General features: G+C 44.2%; 1 protein-coding gene across 5 annotated transcripts in view; it reads left to right on the top strand.

Moving 5' to 3' along the window:
* Window positions 1–1,386: 1,386 nt before the first annotated feature.
* The window catches only part of ARHGEF12 (Rho guanine nucleotide exchange factor 12), a 76,867-nt gene continuing 61,090 nt past the window's right edge, over window positions 1,387–17,163 (top strand). For 2 of the 5 annotated variants that reach the window (XM_074561393.1, XM_074561391.1), the window contains exon 1: window positions 1,419–2,500. In XM_074561393.1, coding sequence (XP_074417494.1) covers window positions 2,469–2,500 — 32 coding nt within the window. In that variant the 5' untranslated portion in view covers window positions 1,419–2,468. Of the gene's footprint in view, window positions 2,501–17,163 lie in introns of all 5 variants that reach the window. The other 3 variants (XM_074561394.1, XM_074561397.1, XM_074561395.1) reach the window with 3 other exon arrangements.

The raw sequence follows: 17,163 nt of genomic DNA, 5'->3' as shown, positions 1-17,163 counted from the left end.
CTGAACTTCTTCAAAACAACAAATTCTGCAGACTATCCAACAGTCTCCCGGCTTCCTGATTCATGCTCACTTCGCTGCAGGGAGGTAAAAACTATACAGTGGCAGGGTCCTGAGTATATCTTCAACCAAGGTAAGTCCTGTATGCTTAATGATATATCTGAGCTTCCAGCAGCCTGTTTTCCATACTCTTTCCAAGTCCAGTGTCCTGGATTTGAAGAAGTATATCAAGGTAAGGGGATGGTGTACTATTTGATTGGGATTAGCTAATAAGATTATTTTGGTCTGTTGGCATTTGCTAGGAAAGGCTCATGTTCTGCCATGAGTTCCTCTGCACCGAGAGGCCAGGTGTTAATGTGGAGTCCAGACAGGCACTCCTCCTTCAAGCTGTGTTGTATGTGGCGTGCATGGCAGGGAGTACGTCAAAGGTGTGTTTCTGTTGAGAGCTGTGTCTGGGGAGAGAAAAATACACACGTGTTAAAATTTGAATGTCCATATAATCTGTATTTAGTAGGTATGGTAGTATACAGTCACCTTTTCATACTGGAGGGGGTTTTGCATTAAGAGAAGGGGAGCAGGAACAGGCCCTTGGCTGTGGTGTTTCTGGAAGGCCGAGGTATGAACAGGCACAGATCGCTTCTCATCCCCATTTTGGATTTTTGTTGACCTTCACCTGTGAGAAGAATTCATGATGAAATGTGCTGTGGAAACGGAGGGAACATGAGATTGGATACGGGGCTATGAAAGGTCTGGGAGTAAACAGCGCAGCTGGTGACTATGTGAGGCTCCAGACCTGCGCAGCTCCTGGCACCTCACTGTGTTAATTTGCTGCTTATTTTCTTTCTGTTACAAGTTTCTTTGGTGTCATACTTCCCACGCTGCATACCGTGCAGATGGAGGCACGGACACTCCCTGCCCCTAAAAGCTTGTAACAAGACAAAACAGAGGAGCTGGGGGGTAAGGGGGGAGAAGGGGGAGGATGGCGATGGAGCTCCGGGATGGAGGGATGGGGAAATGGAGAGGGAAACCTTTCCGGCAGTGCCGCGGCAGGCCCGAGGAGGAGGAACTGTGCGTGAGTTGTGATGGTAGGAGCCGGCCTGGAGAAGGCCCAGGCTGTCCCGGCTGGGCCCAGCGAGTGCGGGGAAGCCCGGCCTGGCCCCCGCCTCTCCCCCGCCGGCGGCCGGGGCAGGCCGAGTCCGGCACGGCAGCCGCCGGGAGCCCGGGGGGGGCGTGAGGGGAAACCCCCTCCTGCGCCGAAGGGGAGAGCAGACCGACCACCGGCACTATACACTCAGGGCACACCCGGGGGAAGAGGAGAGGCGGCGGCACCGCCCCGCGGCCGGCCGGCAGTGGGAGGGAGGGAGGGAGGGGCGGCCTGCTGCCGGCGGAGGGGTCGGGCGGGCGGAGCGCGGCGGAAGGATACGGCAGGAGGGGCGGGTGTGAGGAGAACCGGAGGGACGGACGCCCCCCGAAAGCGCGGCGGCGGCCCGGCCCGGCCCGGCTGGGATCGGCGAAGGCTCCGCCGGGTACGTGCCGCTCCCCGCCTCGCAGCAGCGCAGCTGGGCCGGAACCGGGCCGGGAGGAGCGGAGGGGAGTGGCGGCAGGAGCGGGCCGCGCTGGGACTTTGCCCCGAACCGGGCCGGCACCGAGCTGCCCGCAGGCCGGGCTCGGCGGCTGAGGCGACCCAGCCCGCCCGGGGCCTCGCCGGCAGGCCGGGCCGCCGCGCCCCGCTCTAGCTCGGGCCGAAGCGGGACAGGCGGAGCGGCAGGGCATGGACCTGCGGGCCTAAAGGCGGCAGCGGCGGGGCGGCCGCCCTTCCCGACCCCCCTGCGGGCGAGCCGGCGGGCGGGGGGTCGGGGCGGGCCGGCGGCGGGACATGGGCCTCTGCGCGGCGGCCCTGAGGACAGCGACAGCCGGCGGGGCCCGCCGCCCGCCCCCCGCGGGGGAGAGGCCGTGAAGAGCGGTGGGGAGGGGGCACCCCGCGGCCGGCGGGCACCCCCTCCTACTGAGAGCCGGCCGCGGAGGGGGGCGAGCGGCCCCAGGGAGCCCCGCCAGCAGCCGGCCCCGGTTTTGCCTGCTGGCCTGCCGCCTGCGCGGACAGCCGGGCTTCCCCTCCGCCCCGAAACTCCGGACCGGTGAGGATTGGCTGCTTCGGAAGACTTTTTGGCAAGCGTTACATTTCTCCTCTTCCTTGGGGGAACGGTTTGTTTTGGTTTTTTGTTTTTGGTTGTTTTTTTCTTGAACATCCCCCACACCCTACTTCCGTGGCCTGGATATTCAGGGTGACTGCAAGAAGAGTTTTGGAAATCTTTTTTCCTGCCCTTGAACTGAATTTGTCCTCTGTGCATGCCTCTTCTGGAGCAAGGCTGGATCCTGAACCTCAGTGCGTGTGGGGGGCAAAGCCTCATTAATATTCCTGCAGTAATAGTAAAATGTAAATTGGATAATACGACTTCTTGCCAAAGGCTCCAATGAGTGGCACACAGTCCACAATCACGGACAGGTCAGTATAAAATGAGATTTCTTCTTTTTTTTTTTTTTTTTTTCTTTTCTGGTCTAGTCTCTTCCCAGAGCTCATCACTTTCCATTCCCACTTCAGTGACAGCGTGATAAGTGGGATCAGAAAAGCAGGATTAAATCTGAGTTTCTGGGAATCAGTATGTACCTGGGGTGGCGGACTGTCAAGGCAACTGGGTTAACTTTGAAACTGGAGTATTTCAAGTCCAACAGCTTTCAAGCCTTCCGGGCTGACTTTGTAAGAACCAGGGACTGTAATTCATCTTACAGCATGAGTTGGTGCTGGGAGGAACACCAAAAGGAACTGTTTCTGCAAAAAGTTAAAGCAGGAAAAGTGACGAGTTTAGGATACAGCTCGAGTCTGAACTCAGATGGTGGAGAGAACGCACTTGCTTCTCCTTAGGTCAAGCATTGTAGCCTTCCAGAGAGAGGTCACTTCAGGTGAGGGCAGGAAGGGATAGTTGATGAGCAGGAATGTCTGCTGGTGTCTACCTTAGCAGTAATCTGTTCCTTGCTTTTAGATACCTGCTCAGGCCTCTGGGCTTCTCTGCAGGTGCTGCCATGTGCATTTCATTAGCAGTCTGGGATTCTCTTGCTTGTACTGGGATGCTTCAGAAGCAGGGGAAAAAAAAACATGTTTTCTATTGTGAGAAAAAAAGAGAAAGAGGTTGGAAACCTCTGGTGCTTTTGAGACAGAAGTATGGAATGAGTGTCATTTTTTTTTTTTTTTGATGAGAGGAAGAGGTATCTTTTTTGACACTTCTAAGCTGAAAAAACTTCTCTTTTATTACGTATTTTATTATATTCTCCTTGATTGTGCATATTTGGAGGTTAAGGTGTGAAAGTGTGTGACAGAGGCCTTTCTGCTTAGGCTTTTGATGACCAATACAAGCAGTTCTGGCACAGGCAAGAAGCCGGGCCTGGGACAGAGGGCTGCTGCATTTGGGTACCCGAGATCACCTTTTAGACTCCAGAGATGGGCAGGAAAGAGAGGGAGTGTAGTTCTCACTTCCACTTAAGCCTCGTCATGATTCCACTGTCTTAACAGACAGTACAGCGCCTGAGCAGTGTGAGTACATCTAATAAACACGTATAGTCTGTATTTATGACTGTGCTGTTCATAGAGTACTGAGTCTTTGAAATGCATTGTATACTATATTTGCGCTAGCAGAATAGGTGACAAAAGAAAACTCTTAACTTTTTTTCTCTTTTGCAGTGCATGTGCATGAGATATTCTTGAGTTGCAGGTTATTTTTCTTCTGTACCAGACAAGACAGTGACAGTAAAAAGAAGGTGGCATTTCAGTGGTTTTGTGAGAATTCTGTCAGGTACTTAAGAGAGTATGTCTTACGGCAGGTTGCAAGATATCAACAGGAATGAGAGGATTTTTGTACTAAGAAGCAGTTGAGTGGTGCATGGGAAGGAAAAGCACGAGGACAGGGAATTTAGTTGACTTGTTAGTAAAACAAAATACTTTCCATTATTGAGTTGGAACGGCCAAATTGAAAATGCAGCGGAGACAAAAACCGTCTCATTTCCTTTTGCTTTCAGTCATGTCAAGAGGATGTTTCTGTTTGGTGTTCCATTAAGGTTCTGGTTCAAAAGACTTTTGATGTCAGGTGCGGAGCTGTCTCCACAACCCTGGCAGCTGGAGCTTTCTGGCAGCAGGGTTGTGTGATGGTTGGGGGAATGCGGGGAAGCAGGGCCTGGCCTTGCCACTACTATTCTCTCTGGCCTGAAGGAACCCCAGCTCTGGGGGTGCGAAGGGAGTTCAGTCGTCGTGGCCCATTCATTCCCTGGCTGAGCCTTTCAGCAGAGCACCGGATGTGGCGGTGGTGCATGTTCTCATCATGGGGACATTTGCCTACTAGTGTCTGGAGCAAGGCTGCTCCTTTTCATCTACAACATTGTGTGGGATCTGGATGGGGTGTTTTTCGGTCACTGTTTTCCTAGCAGTACATTGGTGAAAAGCTTGCTTTCCCATTTGGCTTAAGAAGGCTCTGTATTGCCTCTTTAAATCTGTCTCTTAAGCTTGGAATGTAAAGCAGGTGCAATATAAATAAACTCGATGCTTCTAGTGTCATTAGATCTACATGATATAAATCGTAAGACATGTTTAATTCTCTCTCTATGTATCAGTGACCTTCCTTGGTGGGATCGAGTTGGGATCTGCCTTAAAACAGAAAAACCCAGCTTGCATCTGTGCCAAATGGTATTAGGAGTATAATAGGGTGGCATGGGCCTGCATTTTTCTCCATATTAGCTTTACATATTTGCATTTTACATATGTATAGCTGCTTAAATCCCTGCTACAGACAGCATGCTTTCCGTCAGCTTAAGGTGGCAATCATTCCATGTGTTTTGATAGCTGTGTGACATTTCCATGTCCAGGTTGCACTAAAACACATCCTTTACGTGTTTTATGTCTTTTAGCGTTCTTGTTGATGATGTCATGTATGGCATTAAAGTATAAAGTAAATCAGAAGGAATGTATTAACGGCCATTTCTGGTGCTGTTCTGTAGCCAGTACTATAAATGATGTTTTCACTAAGCCCCCTGCTTTTTTTTTTTCCTTCTTCTTTTTTTTCCTTGTAGTGTTTTCTTCTTTTTCCCAGGAAAGTTCAATGGATTTTAGTGTCTGAGACTATGCTGAAAATACAGTCATGCCAGTTCACATCTCGTGTGTCTGGCATAATTGTCACTGTGGACCAAACCTTAACCCAGTTAATTTTGGTAATGGTTATGCTTCATCCCTGAGTTGAATTCTGTTATCCAGCTGGATCATGAAGCAACATCGATTTTCTTGCATCTTTTTTGCCTAGTGTCTTGAGACTGGAGGGAAGTGAGTGCCTGGGGGAATGGGGGAATACCAGGTATTAAACAAAAAGAGAGAATAGATGTTAAGACTTCTAAGAGTGTAATGACCATTCAGCAAAGTTACTGAAGAAGCACCTGACATGTGCTGTTCCCTGTCAGCTACTCAGCATTTGGAGAAACGTGTAAAGGGTGCTGGCAGAAAAAAGATTATCTTGTAATGTAGTACTTGAGATTTAGAAATACAGAAGCAAAAAGTGGTCCAGGATAGCCATGGTACCCTGTGTGGATGCTGATGGTATGAGAGAGTCAGAACTTCAACCAGTGATGCCTACTTCCCTTTCTTCCTTTCAGGATGTTCTTTTACTTTGTCATCTGCTTCTTTTCATTATCTTGTTGCCCAGTGGACCATATCAAACAATTCATCTTCAGCCTTATAGCTCTGCCACTTTATGTTTGTAAACATTTACACCCTCTTAATTTAATCCTCTCTTAGCTGTGCTGTATTTGTTTAGAGGCCTCCTAAGGTGGTATTTATCTTGCTTAAATCTTTGAGGTAGACATCTCTATCTGAGCTGTTCTAGATTGCCTTTATAGTTAGTGGAAGAAAACAGGTACATCTAGAGGACCATTTCTTATCCTAAAGTGGGTATCTAAAATTGGTCAGGCGAATGACAAAATACCTGCTTGTCTTCATCCAGCTCTGGATTTAGGTGAGATTTGCCATACATTTTCACCTGAAAATTTCTATTTTTGTTCTTCCTCAAATTCATATCTAGTGCTAGTTGTATGTTTGTTGCTGCATGCTGTTTTGGGCTGTCAGTGTGAGGATTTTGGAAGGGGAAGATTGGACTACAGGGACCACCTAAGGCTAGTTCAGGACCTCGCTCTGTGTTGCGGGTGGCTGGTTAGGGTATGTTACAGGAGGCGTTTTCCTGTTACTTCTGTGAGACTGCACGTGAGGGTGCCCGCATTTGCTCGCTTCAGAGCTCTTCTGGCCCAGACGCACTCGGGTAGGCCGGCTGGTTTTGGGCGTTGCTCTGTTCTGCCGTTTGCGGCAGGCGACACATGGCTGAGTGAGATAAGGGGTTTATTCTTTGCAAGGACATACTGGGGCCAGGATGAAATTCAGCCATTTGCAGGCTCTGGTTGGTCACTAACGGATGATCAGAACTCTGCTGTATCCTGTTATGACACTAAAGAAACATTTATATGCGATTGACTTTTTTTTTTGTCTCATAGTTAACTGTATTTTTCTTCCTGTAACTGTTCCAAACATGCTGCAGAGTTGAGCAATTGCACAGCTACAGAACTTGCTTTAAGTTTCTTTCTGTTTATTAAAGTACAATAAAAGAATGGAAGCTCTTGCTGCTTTTGCAGTGCCTTGTTGAGGAACTGATGACTCTTCCTATGCAGTCGCTTGCAAATGAGTTTTATTTATAACAGTGCTGTAGTTTCTGTTGCTATGATTGGAAAATAGGAGAGGTAGAATTTACACATAATTACCCTTGAGAGGTTTTAATTGCCGATTTGCTCCTGACTTGGTACTAAAATAGACCCTAATTGCTTCTTATCTGCTTAGATGCACTTTCCCTGTCTTTGGCTGTTTGTAAGTCCCAGTAGTAACTGGGACTTCTTTAACTGTATGGTGGGAAAAAGAGTTTTAATTTTTTCAGCAGGATAAGGGTAAGAACTCCATAGAAAGTCATGCCTTAGTGTTACTGAGTAGCTAGATGTTATTATCATGCATTTATTTAATTAGTAGAGTTTGTAAGACCGAATATTTATGGAAAGTGGGCTGCAGCGTAATGTCTGTTTCTGTAGACTAAAAGATGTGGTGGTCATTGAGGCAAGTCGTCTTGTGCTTTCCACTGCTGTGCGTTCACTATATTTGCAAATTAGTAGTTGACATAGTCTGTGCATAAATTCGTTTTTTATTTTGCTTTTATTGAAGCTGTCAAAAGAGAGTACTGTATATGATGTTTACTATTGGCTAGGAAGCAAATGCTACCAGTTCATGCTGCATAGTTTATTAGGGTATTTACTGGAGACAGAAGTTGAGGTGAGCTTGATTTTCTAGTTTTGAATAGAGCTGTGGGCGTCATGATTATTTGGGTGGAGGCAGGAATGATATTTCATCTGTTAGCCCAATTGTATAATTCTCCCTGTGCACATAACTTCCTATTATGGCATTTATTAGTGTTTCGAATGGATAGATTAGGAATGGTACTGGGATGCAGGCTACTTCAGTTTTAGACTTTTAAAAATCTTGTCCAGGTCCACAGGAATCAGGGTGTGATACATTTAGCAGCAAAAGAAAAACTTGCCGGAGCTAATTATGGAAAGCCCAAAGGGTATGAGGGATTGCATGAAAAGTCTGGAGAAATGGCCTGGTGATAATCTGAGCTCTTCAGATACCGTTCCTGTCAAAGTGATATCCACGGAGGCCTAGGTACACATGAAACATATAAACCCTGCTGCAAGATGGAGGGACCTCTTTGATTTCTCCAGCCTGATATAGTCTGTTCTACAGAGAACTCTTACACTGACTTAATCACGGTAGTGTTTGAGTCCTGGTAGTGCGTTGACACTAGTGACTATCATGTGTGGGTTGTCCTCCTCCATTTTGTGCTCCTCCCCTTTCTTCCTGTGGACAATTGTTTGCACATTAGAGTGCTTTAAAGCTGTTCTGTTTTGTTAATGCCTGCTGCTGTCCTGTTTAGAGATGCGTGAGAAGAAACATGCATCTTACCCTTGGAGCAGAAGTTATTGAGGTCACCAGTGAGCTTTTTGAGTGTTCATTTGTGATCTCAGACCAAACTTTATAAAACTGAATTCTGTATTAGTGAGTGTCACCCATATAGGAGAAGAGTTTCTTGGTCCTTGAGAGTGGCAGCATTGACTACGGTCTTCCTACTGGAAATCAAAGTAGTCTTCTGCATACTCACAGAACTTTTCTGGATCATATTGTAAAAATAGTGATTTAGGCATTGAAGATTATTTGGCAGTCCATCTGAAGGTAGTGTAGGGCATTCGTGTATTTGCCTGGGGAAAGCGGTGCAGGTGCCTGTACCAGTTATTTTACATATTTTATGACTATATCCCAAGGTCTTTTGATTATTTCAAGAAGTGGGGTATCCTAGTGAAGTTATGCTTTAAGCATTTTGTGTGAATCCTGTTCAGTGAGTAGCTTCAGTGCCTGCTTCTGTTTCTCTGAGTTCCCAAGAAGATTTGGAATATAATCAACAGGATTTTTGACATTAAGTGTTTTTTCCATAGTGTCTGGGTAGCATTGTTTGCCTCTCATGATTACAACCGTCAGCCCCCACCCTAGCCAGCCCAGTGCAATAGCTTGTAGTTATGCAAAATGTCTCTTAAGAGGAGCAGTGTTTTCCTTGGTCTGGAGACTGAATTCTCCACTTAAACCTCTAGGTGGTCCTTCTGGGTCACCGGGGAAGTATGTTGGCTGTGCTGCTTGAAAGATAAGCTTAGTTAGTCTCTTGCTTTCAAGGCTTTGTCCTCCAGGTTTTTCATTGAATACCTTTTCCTTCCCTCTGAAAATTAGCAGTAGGAGACTTACTAACGAATCCCACTTGTGTTATCCTTGAGTTTCTAGAATGGGTGATCTGAGATTCTATTAAAAATGCTTTTTGTAACATTCCGAAGGCTCCACAAATATTCCTCTGCCTAAGTACTCTCCCTTCTTTCACTCTAGTCCTGATATTTTATCTACTTTGAGATAACTAGATCTTTCTTGTGTAAGAGATGTCAATAGCACTAACAGAAAATAGACTTGAATGCATACTTTCTGGTAGGTGATGCTATATTCTGTTCTGTGGCCCTGTTCTGGATAATTACTAGGTTTAAAGAATAGAAGTGTAGTTCATGTCTTGGCTTGATTAAACTAAGGGTCAGGAGCCTGGATGTAGATAATATCTTAACGTCAGAAGAGAGGGCTCAAAATAAGGACAGAGGAAGCAGTAGCAAAGTAACTTGTAAAATGAAAAGGGATGTAAAACCTGCAGTGTTTGATTAAGAATGTACAAGGGATAAAATACAAAGCAGGATACATACAAAATAGGGACAGCACACTTAGAAAAAGACAGGAAGAAACCAGGTTTACTCATTTTTCTTTTAAAAGAAAACATGTAAAAATAAATATATTAAAAATGACAGGAAAAAGCAGTGTCCTTATGTTTAAAATGTAAGCATAAGTATAAATAGTAAAAACAAAACAAACAATGTTCAGACTGTGACATTCACAAATCGTCTACTAAACATCACTTACGCTTTGTTATTACTCTGCATCCTTTCCTTGAGTATTTTCAGTATTGTGTCTGTTTAACTTCTAAGACCAATGGGCAGGAACCCTTTCTTGCATAGTTGCACCATTTAGCCAAGTCTGACGGTAAATAAGAAACCTTGCTGTTTACATTTGTTGGCAAATGCTTAAATATTATCTATGTGGCTATTTTAGGCTTTGTTTTGACAACACTGAAACTTCTGGGCTCTGTGATGTCAGTTGGTAAGGTACTTCATTAAATTGCTCTGGCACTGGAAAAGCAAATGAATGGTGTCCTTCCTGAGGCTGAATACGTGAGGTGGAAAAGATCCTAAGGCATAGCATGTGAGTTTCTGTACTTGAAATAATCTGGTTGTAATCGGTCTGGATCATTGTCATATTAGTTACTTGGGTACTGTCAAATGTTCTGCTGAAGATAGGCAGCGTCCCTTGTCTGGCCTGCTAACAGTGTGTGCTGTCCTCAAAGTGGCACTTGGGTTCAGAAAAACTAAACCTTTTACGGTCAGAGGACAGGGCTATGTAAAAGATGGACTGAAGTGTGTGAATTGAGCAAAAGGGACTCTTTTGGTGGTTATAAAGAAGTTGCAGTGTTGATGCTAGAAACCTAAGGGAGGATCCCCAGGCTATGGGAGTTCTTGGCTGCTCTCAGTTGGCGCAAGAAATGTGTATGCAAGGGCAAGACTTGAGCTGGTTTCCATCTGCTCCTGAGCTCTTGAAGTGTGTATTCGAAGTCTTCAGAGATAGTGGTGGAAATCTTAATTTTATCCAGGTGCTGTTCTTCCTTGAAACCATGAGTAGCAGCACAACTATCCTTGTTTATGTGAGAAGCTGGTATTTGCAGACTGTGAATCCTGGTTTGTGGTATTACAGGCAATCATTTTACCAAGAGCTTGGGTGACTTCCCAAGATGAACCAGTGACCTGAGAAGAGTTAGATACTCTTTTATGAAGTCCTGTGAGTTGTACTGCTGGAAGGGGGTTGAAACGCTTAGGTGGGACCTGAATTGACCTGAGCAAGCATTTCCCAGTCTGGAGGAAAAGACCCATCTATTTAATAAAGCACCAGACTAATCCAAGACAGGTACAGGATTCTGAGTCCACCACTCCCATAAACATACAAGCTTCAACCTGCAGGCCTACCTAAAGTATCTGATGGCTGCTTGAAAGTCTTTTTACCCTGTTATGATAGTGGCTGTTAGTGTAGCTTACTGGCAACACATCAGACAAGGCGTCTTCTCTCAGTACTCCTGTGGCACAGAGGCACCATTGCGTGCCTCTGTGCCCAACTGCAAAAGAATATTCTGATGAGTAGGGACTTGAGAGCAAAGCTACCAGAAAAGTGTTGGAAAAAAGAGAAAAGAATTGCGGGGGAAAGCTATAATGAGCAAGGAGAAAAAGGAAATAGGAAAAAGCTGCAATGTAAGACATGTGAAAGTCAATAGGAAATGAGTGAGAGGGAGAGAAATGGGAGAGGTGATGGCAACTGCTAGATAGGAGAGAGGTTTCCTGTCTGCCAGTGCGTTCTGAAGGCACATGTCAACCACATGTCAACCAAACCATAAGACGTGCTAGTGTGAGGCAAAAACCCCTGACAGGCCAGAGCTACAACTGTGCTGAGTTTTCTACGTGTCTGGTGTCTGGGAGTACCCATCTATTTCTTGAGGAGGCTGTGTGGATACTGCTTGGGACCAGAAAACTATTTCAGCCATTATAAAACCTTCCAAAATTTTACTCTGGTTTGAGTGACAGCAAGTCCCATGTGACAGTATTTGAGCCATGATGATGATAATTTCTGTTCTTTTGTTAAGTGGCTTTCAGAATTGGTGCTTGCAAGTAAGAAAACAATGTGGTTTTCTGATTTGTGTCGATAGGACAGCCTTTTCCGCTTTCTGAAAAATTACAATTATGTGATATCCCAAATTAGACAATGACTTCAGCCATAAGTAAGCTGCTCTTCTCAGATCATTTCTGGTTTTAAAAAAGTGATTTTCCCCACTGCTGCAGACTGCTGTATAGCTATCTAGCCTGATGTAGGTAGACAGCATCATAACAACTTTGATAAAATATTCAGGGGGAAGTATAATAGAGAGAAGGGGATTCATTTATATGATGTAAACTCCCTAAATGTAGGGGGGGAAGTGATGGTTTATCAGAAATACTTCTGTGTCAAGGATAAAAGTTCTTAGCTCAGGGATCTCAAAATTATGAACTGCAGCTCTCAAGTTGGCAATTTGTTCTTGCTGTGTGTTGAGAGACACAAAATGATAGGTTGTGGTTTGCCCTGCGTAGTCCCTGTGGTTTCAGTAGCGGAAGTGGTTCATGTGGGTGCAGATCTGATCTTAGCAAACCAACAAGCTCAATCATTTTGGGTGGTGAAGGTGGTATGGGGATGCTGTGGAGAGAGCCATTCGCAATTGTTGTGGGATTTTCTTTGTTGTAAGGATGCATCGAAGTCTGTAGGGCACTGGTAAAATTGAATGCCTTTGTTGCAGACTCTTCTCTACCCTTGAGTTACAACAGGGCTTCCAGCAGTAAAAGAAAATATCTTGCAATAGTTCGGAAATGGGTACCTCATCTAAAAGAATTTTGCTCTGTACCTGGTCTGGTGCTTCAGCAGTTGGGGGTGCCTTGGTGTATGAGTTTGATAATACTCAACAGTTGGCACGTAGAATGTTGCCAAGCACTGCAGCCTTTGAGTAGTATTGAAAGCCCCAAGTTCTACACTTGAATATGTCAGGTCTATGAAGTTATGTAAAATGTTCAGCCCACTCACATTATGGAAATTGTTGTGAGAATAAAAGCCTGCAATACTTGGGGGGGGGGGTGGGAATGGGAGGGGGGTGGGACAGGGAAAGGCAAGCGTACTTTTCTGTTCTTTCAGTGTGGAAAGATGTAGGAATGTTGGTGATAGCTTTAAAAGCTAGAGTGTTGTTTACTTTGGCTGTTAACCAGTGCAACTTCAGCTGTACGTATTGCATAGCAAACCTTGACCTCCTCTCCCTTTTCCTTTTAGTAGAGTTATTATCAGGTTTTGCACTCATCAGTGAGACATTAACTACGTTTTTTGGTGTCTGCACCTGTTCACCCCTGCCTTTGACTCCCCCTCTGTAGGTGGGGTATCTGGCTGTGTGCTGGCCCTGGTAATCCAGACGAGCAGTCCCTGGTTTAGGCCACAAAAACGCTTCTATCCTGGGAGTGGGAGACGTGCTCGCCTGGTTGTGAGATACAGTGATGCTGCCATGCGGGTGCCAGGCGAAGGGGAAGAGTTGCTGTGTGCTGATCCGGGCTTGTTTTGACAGTTAGCACCAGCCGGACTGGAGGAGGCTCTTTCTCTCAGCAGAGCTCCTGGTCACGTGTAAAGCAGAAGCAGATAATTAAGCTTAGCTGGAAAGGGGAGAGGAAATAGCCTCGCAACAGGTTTGAGTTTTGGGCAGCCTGCAAATCTAAATGCTCTTGCTGGAATTCAGCCAGATGGAGAGAACCTGCCCCTTTCCCCCTCCGTTTTTTTTTTTTTTTTTAATATATTTTTTTGTCATCATGGCACTGTGGCTGCTGGGAGGCAGCTTCAGTGAGCTTGCATTACAGTACCTCAGAGTGCGCTGGAAATCTTGGTCCATTTGTTGCTTTTCATATATGGAGAAAATGGCTCCTTCAAATCTATAACATGCTTCTTGCAATATTGATCGATTTTGATCATTTGTTGGATCAGCAAATGGCTTCAGAAACTCCCTGAAGTTTACTCCACCAAAATAAGTTGGTTACTCTGCTTGTATTGGCAGGTGGGAATATATTTTCGCAAAAAATAAGTGCTCATTTCAAGTGTATGTAGGGATTTAGTGGTTTTTGTTGTTGTTTTTTTTTTTTTTTTTAAATGACATGTCTTTTAGATCAAAGCTGTAATTGGCCCCCAAAGAGCATTTCAACAGCTAGGTAAAGAGGAAAAAAATAACAAAGAACATACAAATAATGAGGTGAGGTTTGGGTTTCTTGTTTGTTTGTTTAAAAAAAAAAAAAGAGATTTGTACTCAATTGTGAGGACAGGCACAAATGGAATCTGGACACTTCAAACAAGGACTCTTCTATTCAGGGACCTTGTTTATTTAAATCCTCATGTGAAATCTCTTCGTTGTCTTCTCAAAGTTGTATTTGGATCGGTTTGCTGTGGTAGTAAATTTGAAATACAATGATTAGCTGTATGGCAATGAGAAGCCTGCTCAAATATCTGGGATCCAAAAATGGAAAGCTTGTTTCCTGTGGGATTTTAAGACATACTTTCTCAGTTGTACTAAAGCTAGTAGCATTCCTGAAGGTGGTCGCATGCTCCGAGAACCTGTGAGCGCTGCATCCTCCCTTTGTCTCTGTTACCTCTCCAGCTGTGTGCAGGCTGGATATAGATGTCAGGCTGCATGAATCTGGCACAGGAATAACAGATCTGTGAGGCAGCCCTTTGTCAGTGACAAATACTTTGGCTGTCACCGTGGCCCCAGGATCTCTTTCTCAATGGCAGTCAATCCAATTCAATTGCTTGATAATGGGCAGGAAGAAATGCCCAGCAGCAAATGAATTTTGTCTTATAAGATAGCGAGCTGCCTCTACTCTCCCCCTCCTCTCTCTTTTCTGTCACGTGGAGATGTTTGCTTTAGATTAAAGCACTTCTGCTGGCATCCTGGTGGTTTCCATGCTGCCGTGGGTCTGATTACATATATTCCATTTCAGAACCCTGGGCAGAAAATACCTTAGGAGAAATTGCCTTCCTGTGGGCCATTCACAGATTTAAAGAAAACCATATTTCCCTTACTGATTTAATGCACCGAGTACTGATGTTTTGCTGGTGACCAGTGCTTAATTTTGTGTTTGCAAGTTTTTTGCATATGTGGTAACTTGAATCATCTCAGTTACTTAAACTCAGCTGTTGGTTATGGTGATAACACAAGATTTTGTTTAATCCTGTGAGGATGTTTGACTGTGGACAACTGCTGATGGGTAGTGAACATGCTCACTTAATACAGTGTAGTGGAAATTGGAGAGGGAGGTCTGCATATTGGCATTTGGAGCATGCTTTGATTCAACATTGAGGGAGTTGTGGTTTATTGCAAGCATAGATGTCTCTCAGATCTAGCTGATAAGAAGAATAAGTACATTAAAGTTTCTGTAGGTAAGCTGCATCCATGCTGTGCTTAAATTGGAAATGATAACACTTAGTTTTGTATATTTGATGATCAAATCTTATCTGAAAAGTAGCTGCAATTACTATTAAAATTTGCCTGGTTTTAGCACTGTTGCCCCTCCAGAGGCTAAAGCAGGAAGTGTCTCATGAGGCTGCAGCAGTACTTGGCTTGTGAGCAAATATTAAAAAACCCAGATGAATCAGCTACCAGGCCCCACTAAAGCGCTGGCCTGCCTCTTTGAGGAAATGTACTGTCATAATTACACTGGTATAACTAGCTATGTGAATGCTCTTGCTTTGGGATTTCAAAGTAAGAGGCAGATGCACTGTTGTAGTTACAATGGTAAACCTTTCTGGGAAGATCTAAAACCTTTTTCTCCCTGCCCATCTCCTGACCCCTTGCATGGCTTCGGTGGTGTGCTTTAGGCATGGTAATTGCTGTGAAGGGGGAGCTGGAGAGCCCTGGAAAAGACTGTTGATTATGTATTGGCTTTAGGGCGAAGGAGAAATTGTCAATAGGACAGGCTCTGAAATAAAATTAATTCTAGGGGAGGTAACACAAACTGCTATTTGGCTTACAGACAATGTCTGGAAACACTGTGAACTCTAAATACTGGTGGTTGTATGTTCCGTGTCGCCTTGAAGTGATGAGAGGATGAAAGTACGTTCTAGTGCGTGAAAAAAATGGATCTCTGCATTTTCAGAGGCTGGGGCTATGAATACAGGTATTACTACCTTGCATTTTGTTTGGGGTGTGTGTGTTTGTTTTTTTTATTCCCCCTTCTTTTATAATTTGGGAGTGTTAGGCTACAAATGCAGACAGAATACAGTAATGATAAAGCCAGTGTTGACTTGATTATGGTGTCAACATTTTGTTGCAGTTCACGTCCTGTAAAGCTGGGGTGGGATGAGGTCTGTGGTGAGTTGAGAATGACCTGCAAAATCCTTGGGAAACAACGTAAAGCTCCCCCCTCCCCCCAGCTGTTGATTTATAGTGAGCAGTTGGTACAGGTTTTTTAGGCCTGAGAGTATTTATTGCTGAAAACTTCCAGCTCTCGAGTGTACCATAACAAGGTGTTGAATGCTAAAATCATGTTATTGGCCTTGTGTTTTTATCTCTTTGAATCATGACACAATTTTAGCAACTGTGTTCAGCAGTTTGCTATGAACGAAACAGATTTTGTCTTAGAAAAGTGGATTATCCTTGTTCTCATTTTCTCTCTTTTCAGATTGTCAACTATACAAGAATTACTTGTCTCTCTCTTTCGTTTAGTATGCTGTTTTGGCATTGATTCAAGTTTGAATTTAGTGACTGGCATAAATATCATATTTTGGAGCTTTTTGGGGGGCTTTTTTTTTCATAGCAGGATTACTGGAATCAGTTGAACTTAATGACAGGATAAGCAAAAATTTGTTTAGATAGGCTGTTCTGAAACGTTTAATGCCTTCTAAAATTGTTCATGGTGAAAGATTAAGGAAGGAAGCAGTATGACCTTTTAAATGAAGCTCCATATATCCCATTTTACTATGGCAGAAGTCAGGCCAGACAATGAGAGACTGAAAGAATTAGGGTTCTCTTTCGTAAAGGATCTTTCATTTTTTGCGTTTATGGATAGGTGATTTTTTTAATTGCGCTGTACTTTTAGCAGACTTTACAGCTGTTTTTAAATCAGTTTCCATATTTGTACCAGAATGTTCTTATTTTAATTACTGTCTGTAGGAAATTGTCCAGTAGCATGTTGTGTGTCACACAGTAGAAAATGATGGGTCCTTCTGTAATTTTTTCTTTGGTTTGCAAATTCTTTACTTCGGTAATATCTATTACTAGCAAATGCTTGCAATTACCAATTATGCTTAAAGTTTTAATGACTTCAGTGTTTTCTTATTTGAAGATGATTTTTTAAGTGCTGTGTTCTGCTCAGAGTTAATGCAGCCATGCATTAAAAACAGACAGATGTGGTTCGGTCTTGTAATGATTGACTCTAAAGTAGGTTGCCAGTCTAATCCTTACTTGTGCTGATACGTGCTTTTTAGTCAGCTGGCTGGAGCCCGGAAGGTGGGTTTTGTTCAGAGCAGAGCTAGAGGATTTGTATGGTGAATCATTCAGTGAGATGCATAAAAATTGGGTTGTATCTCAAGCAATAGAGAGCTGTTATATTTTCTTATCCTCTACCCCTGCTTTTGTATTTTCCCCACCCTGCTCAGTTAATCAATTTCTCTCGTGTCTAAATCGTCCTTGCTTTTTCCTTTGTGGGTAGGACTTCTCTGGAGCTTGTCCTACATTTGATTTGATCTCCTCTTCTTTCTTCTGTGCCAGTTTTTAATTTGAATTTTGCTTTGCATTCTGCAGATGCTGTCCCTTGAGT

Source organism: Larus michahellis, chromosome 17, assembly GCF_964199755.1.
Source record: "Larus michahellis chromosome 17, bLarMic1.1, whole genome shotgun sequence".
Taxonomy (NCBI): domain Eukaryota; kingdom Metazoa; phylum Chordata; class Aves; order Charadriiformes; family Laridae; genus Larus; species Larus michahellis.
The sequence above is the reverse complement of the archived record's forward strand: the minus strand, read 5'-3'. Positions and strand labels throughout refer to the sequence as shown.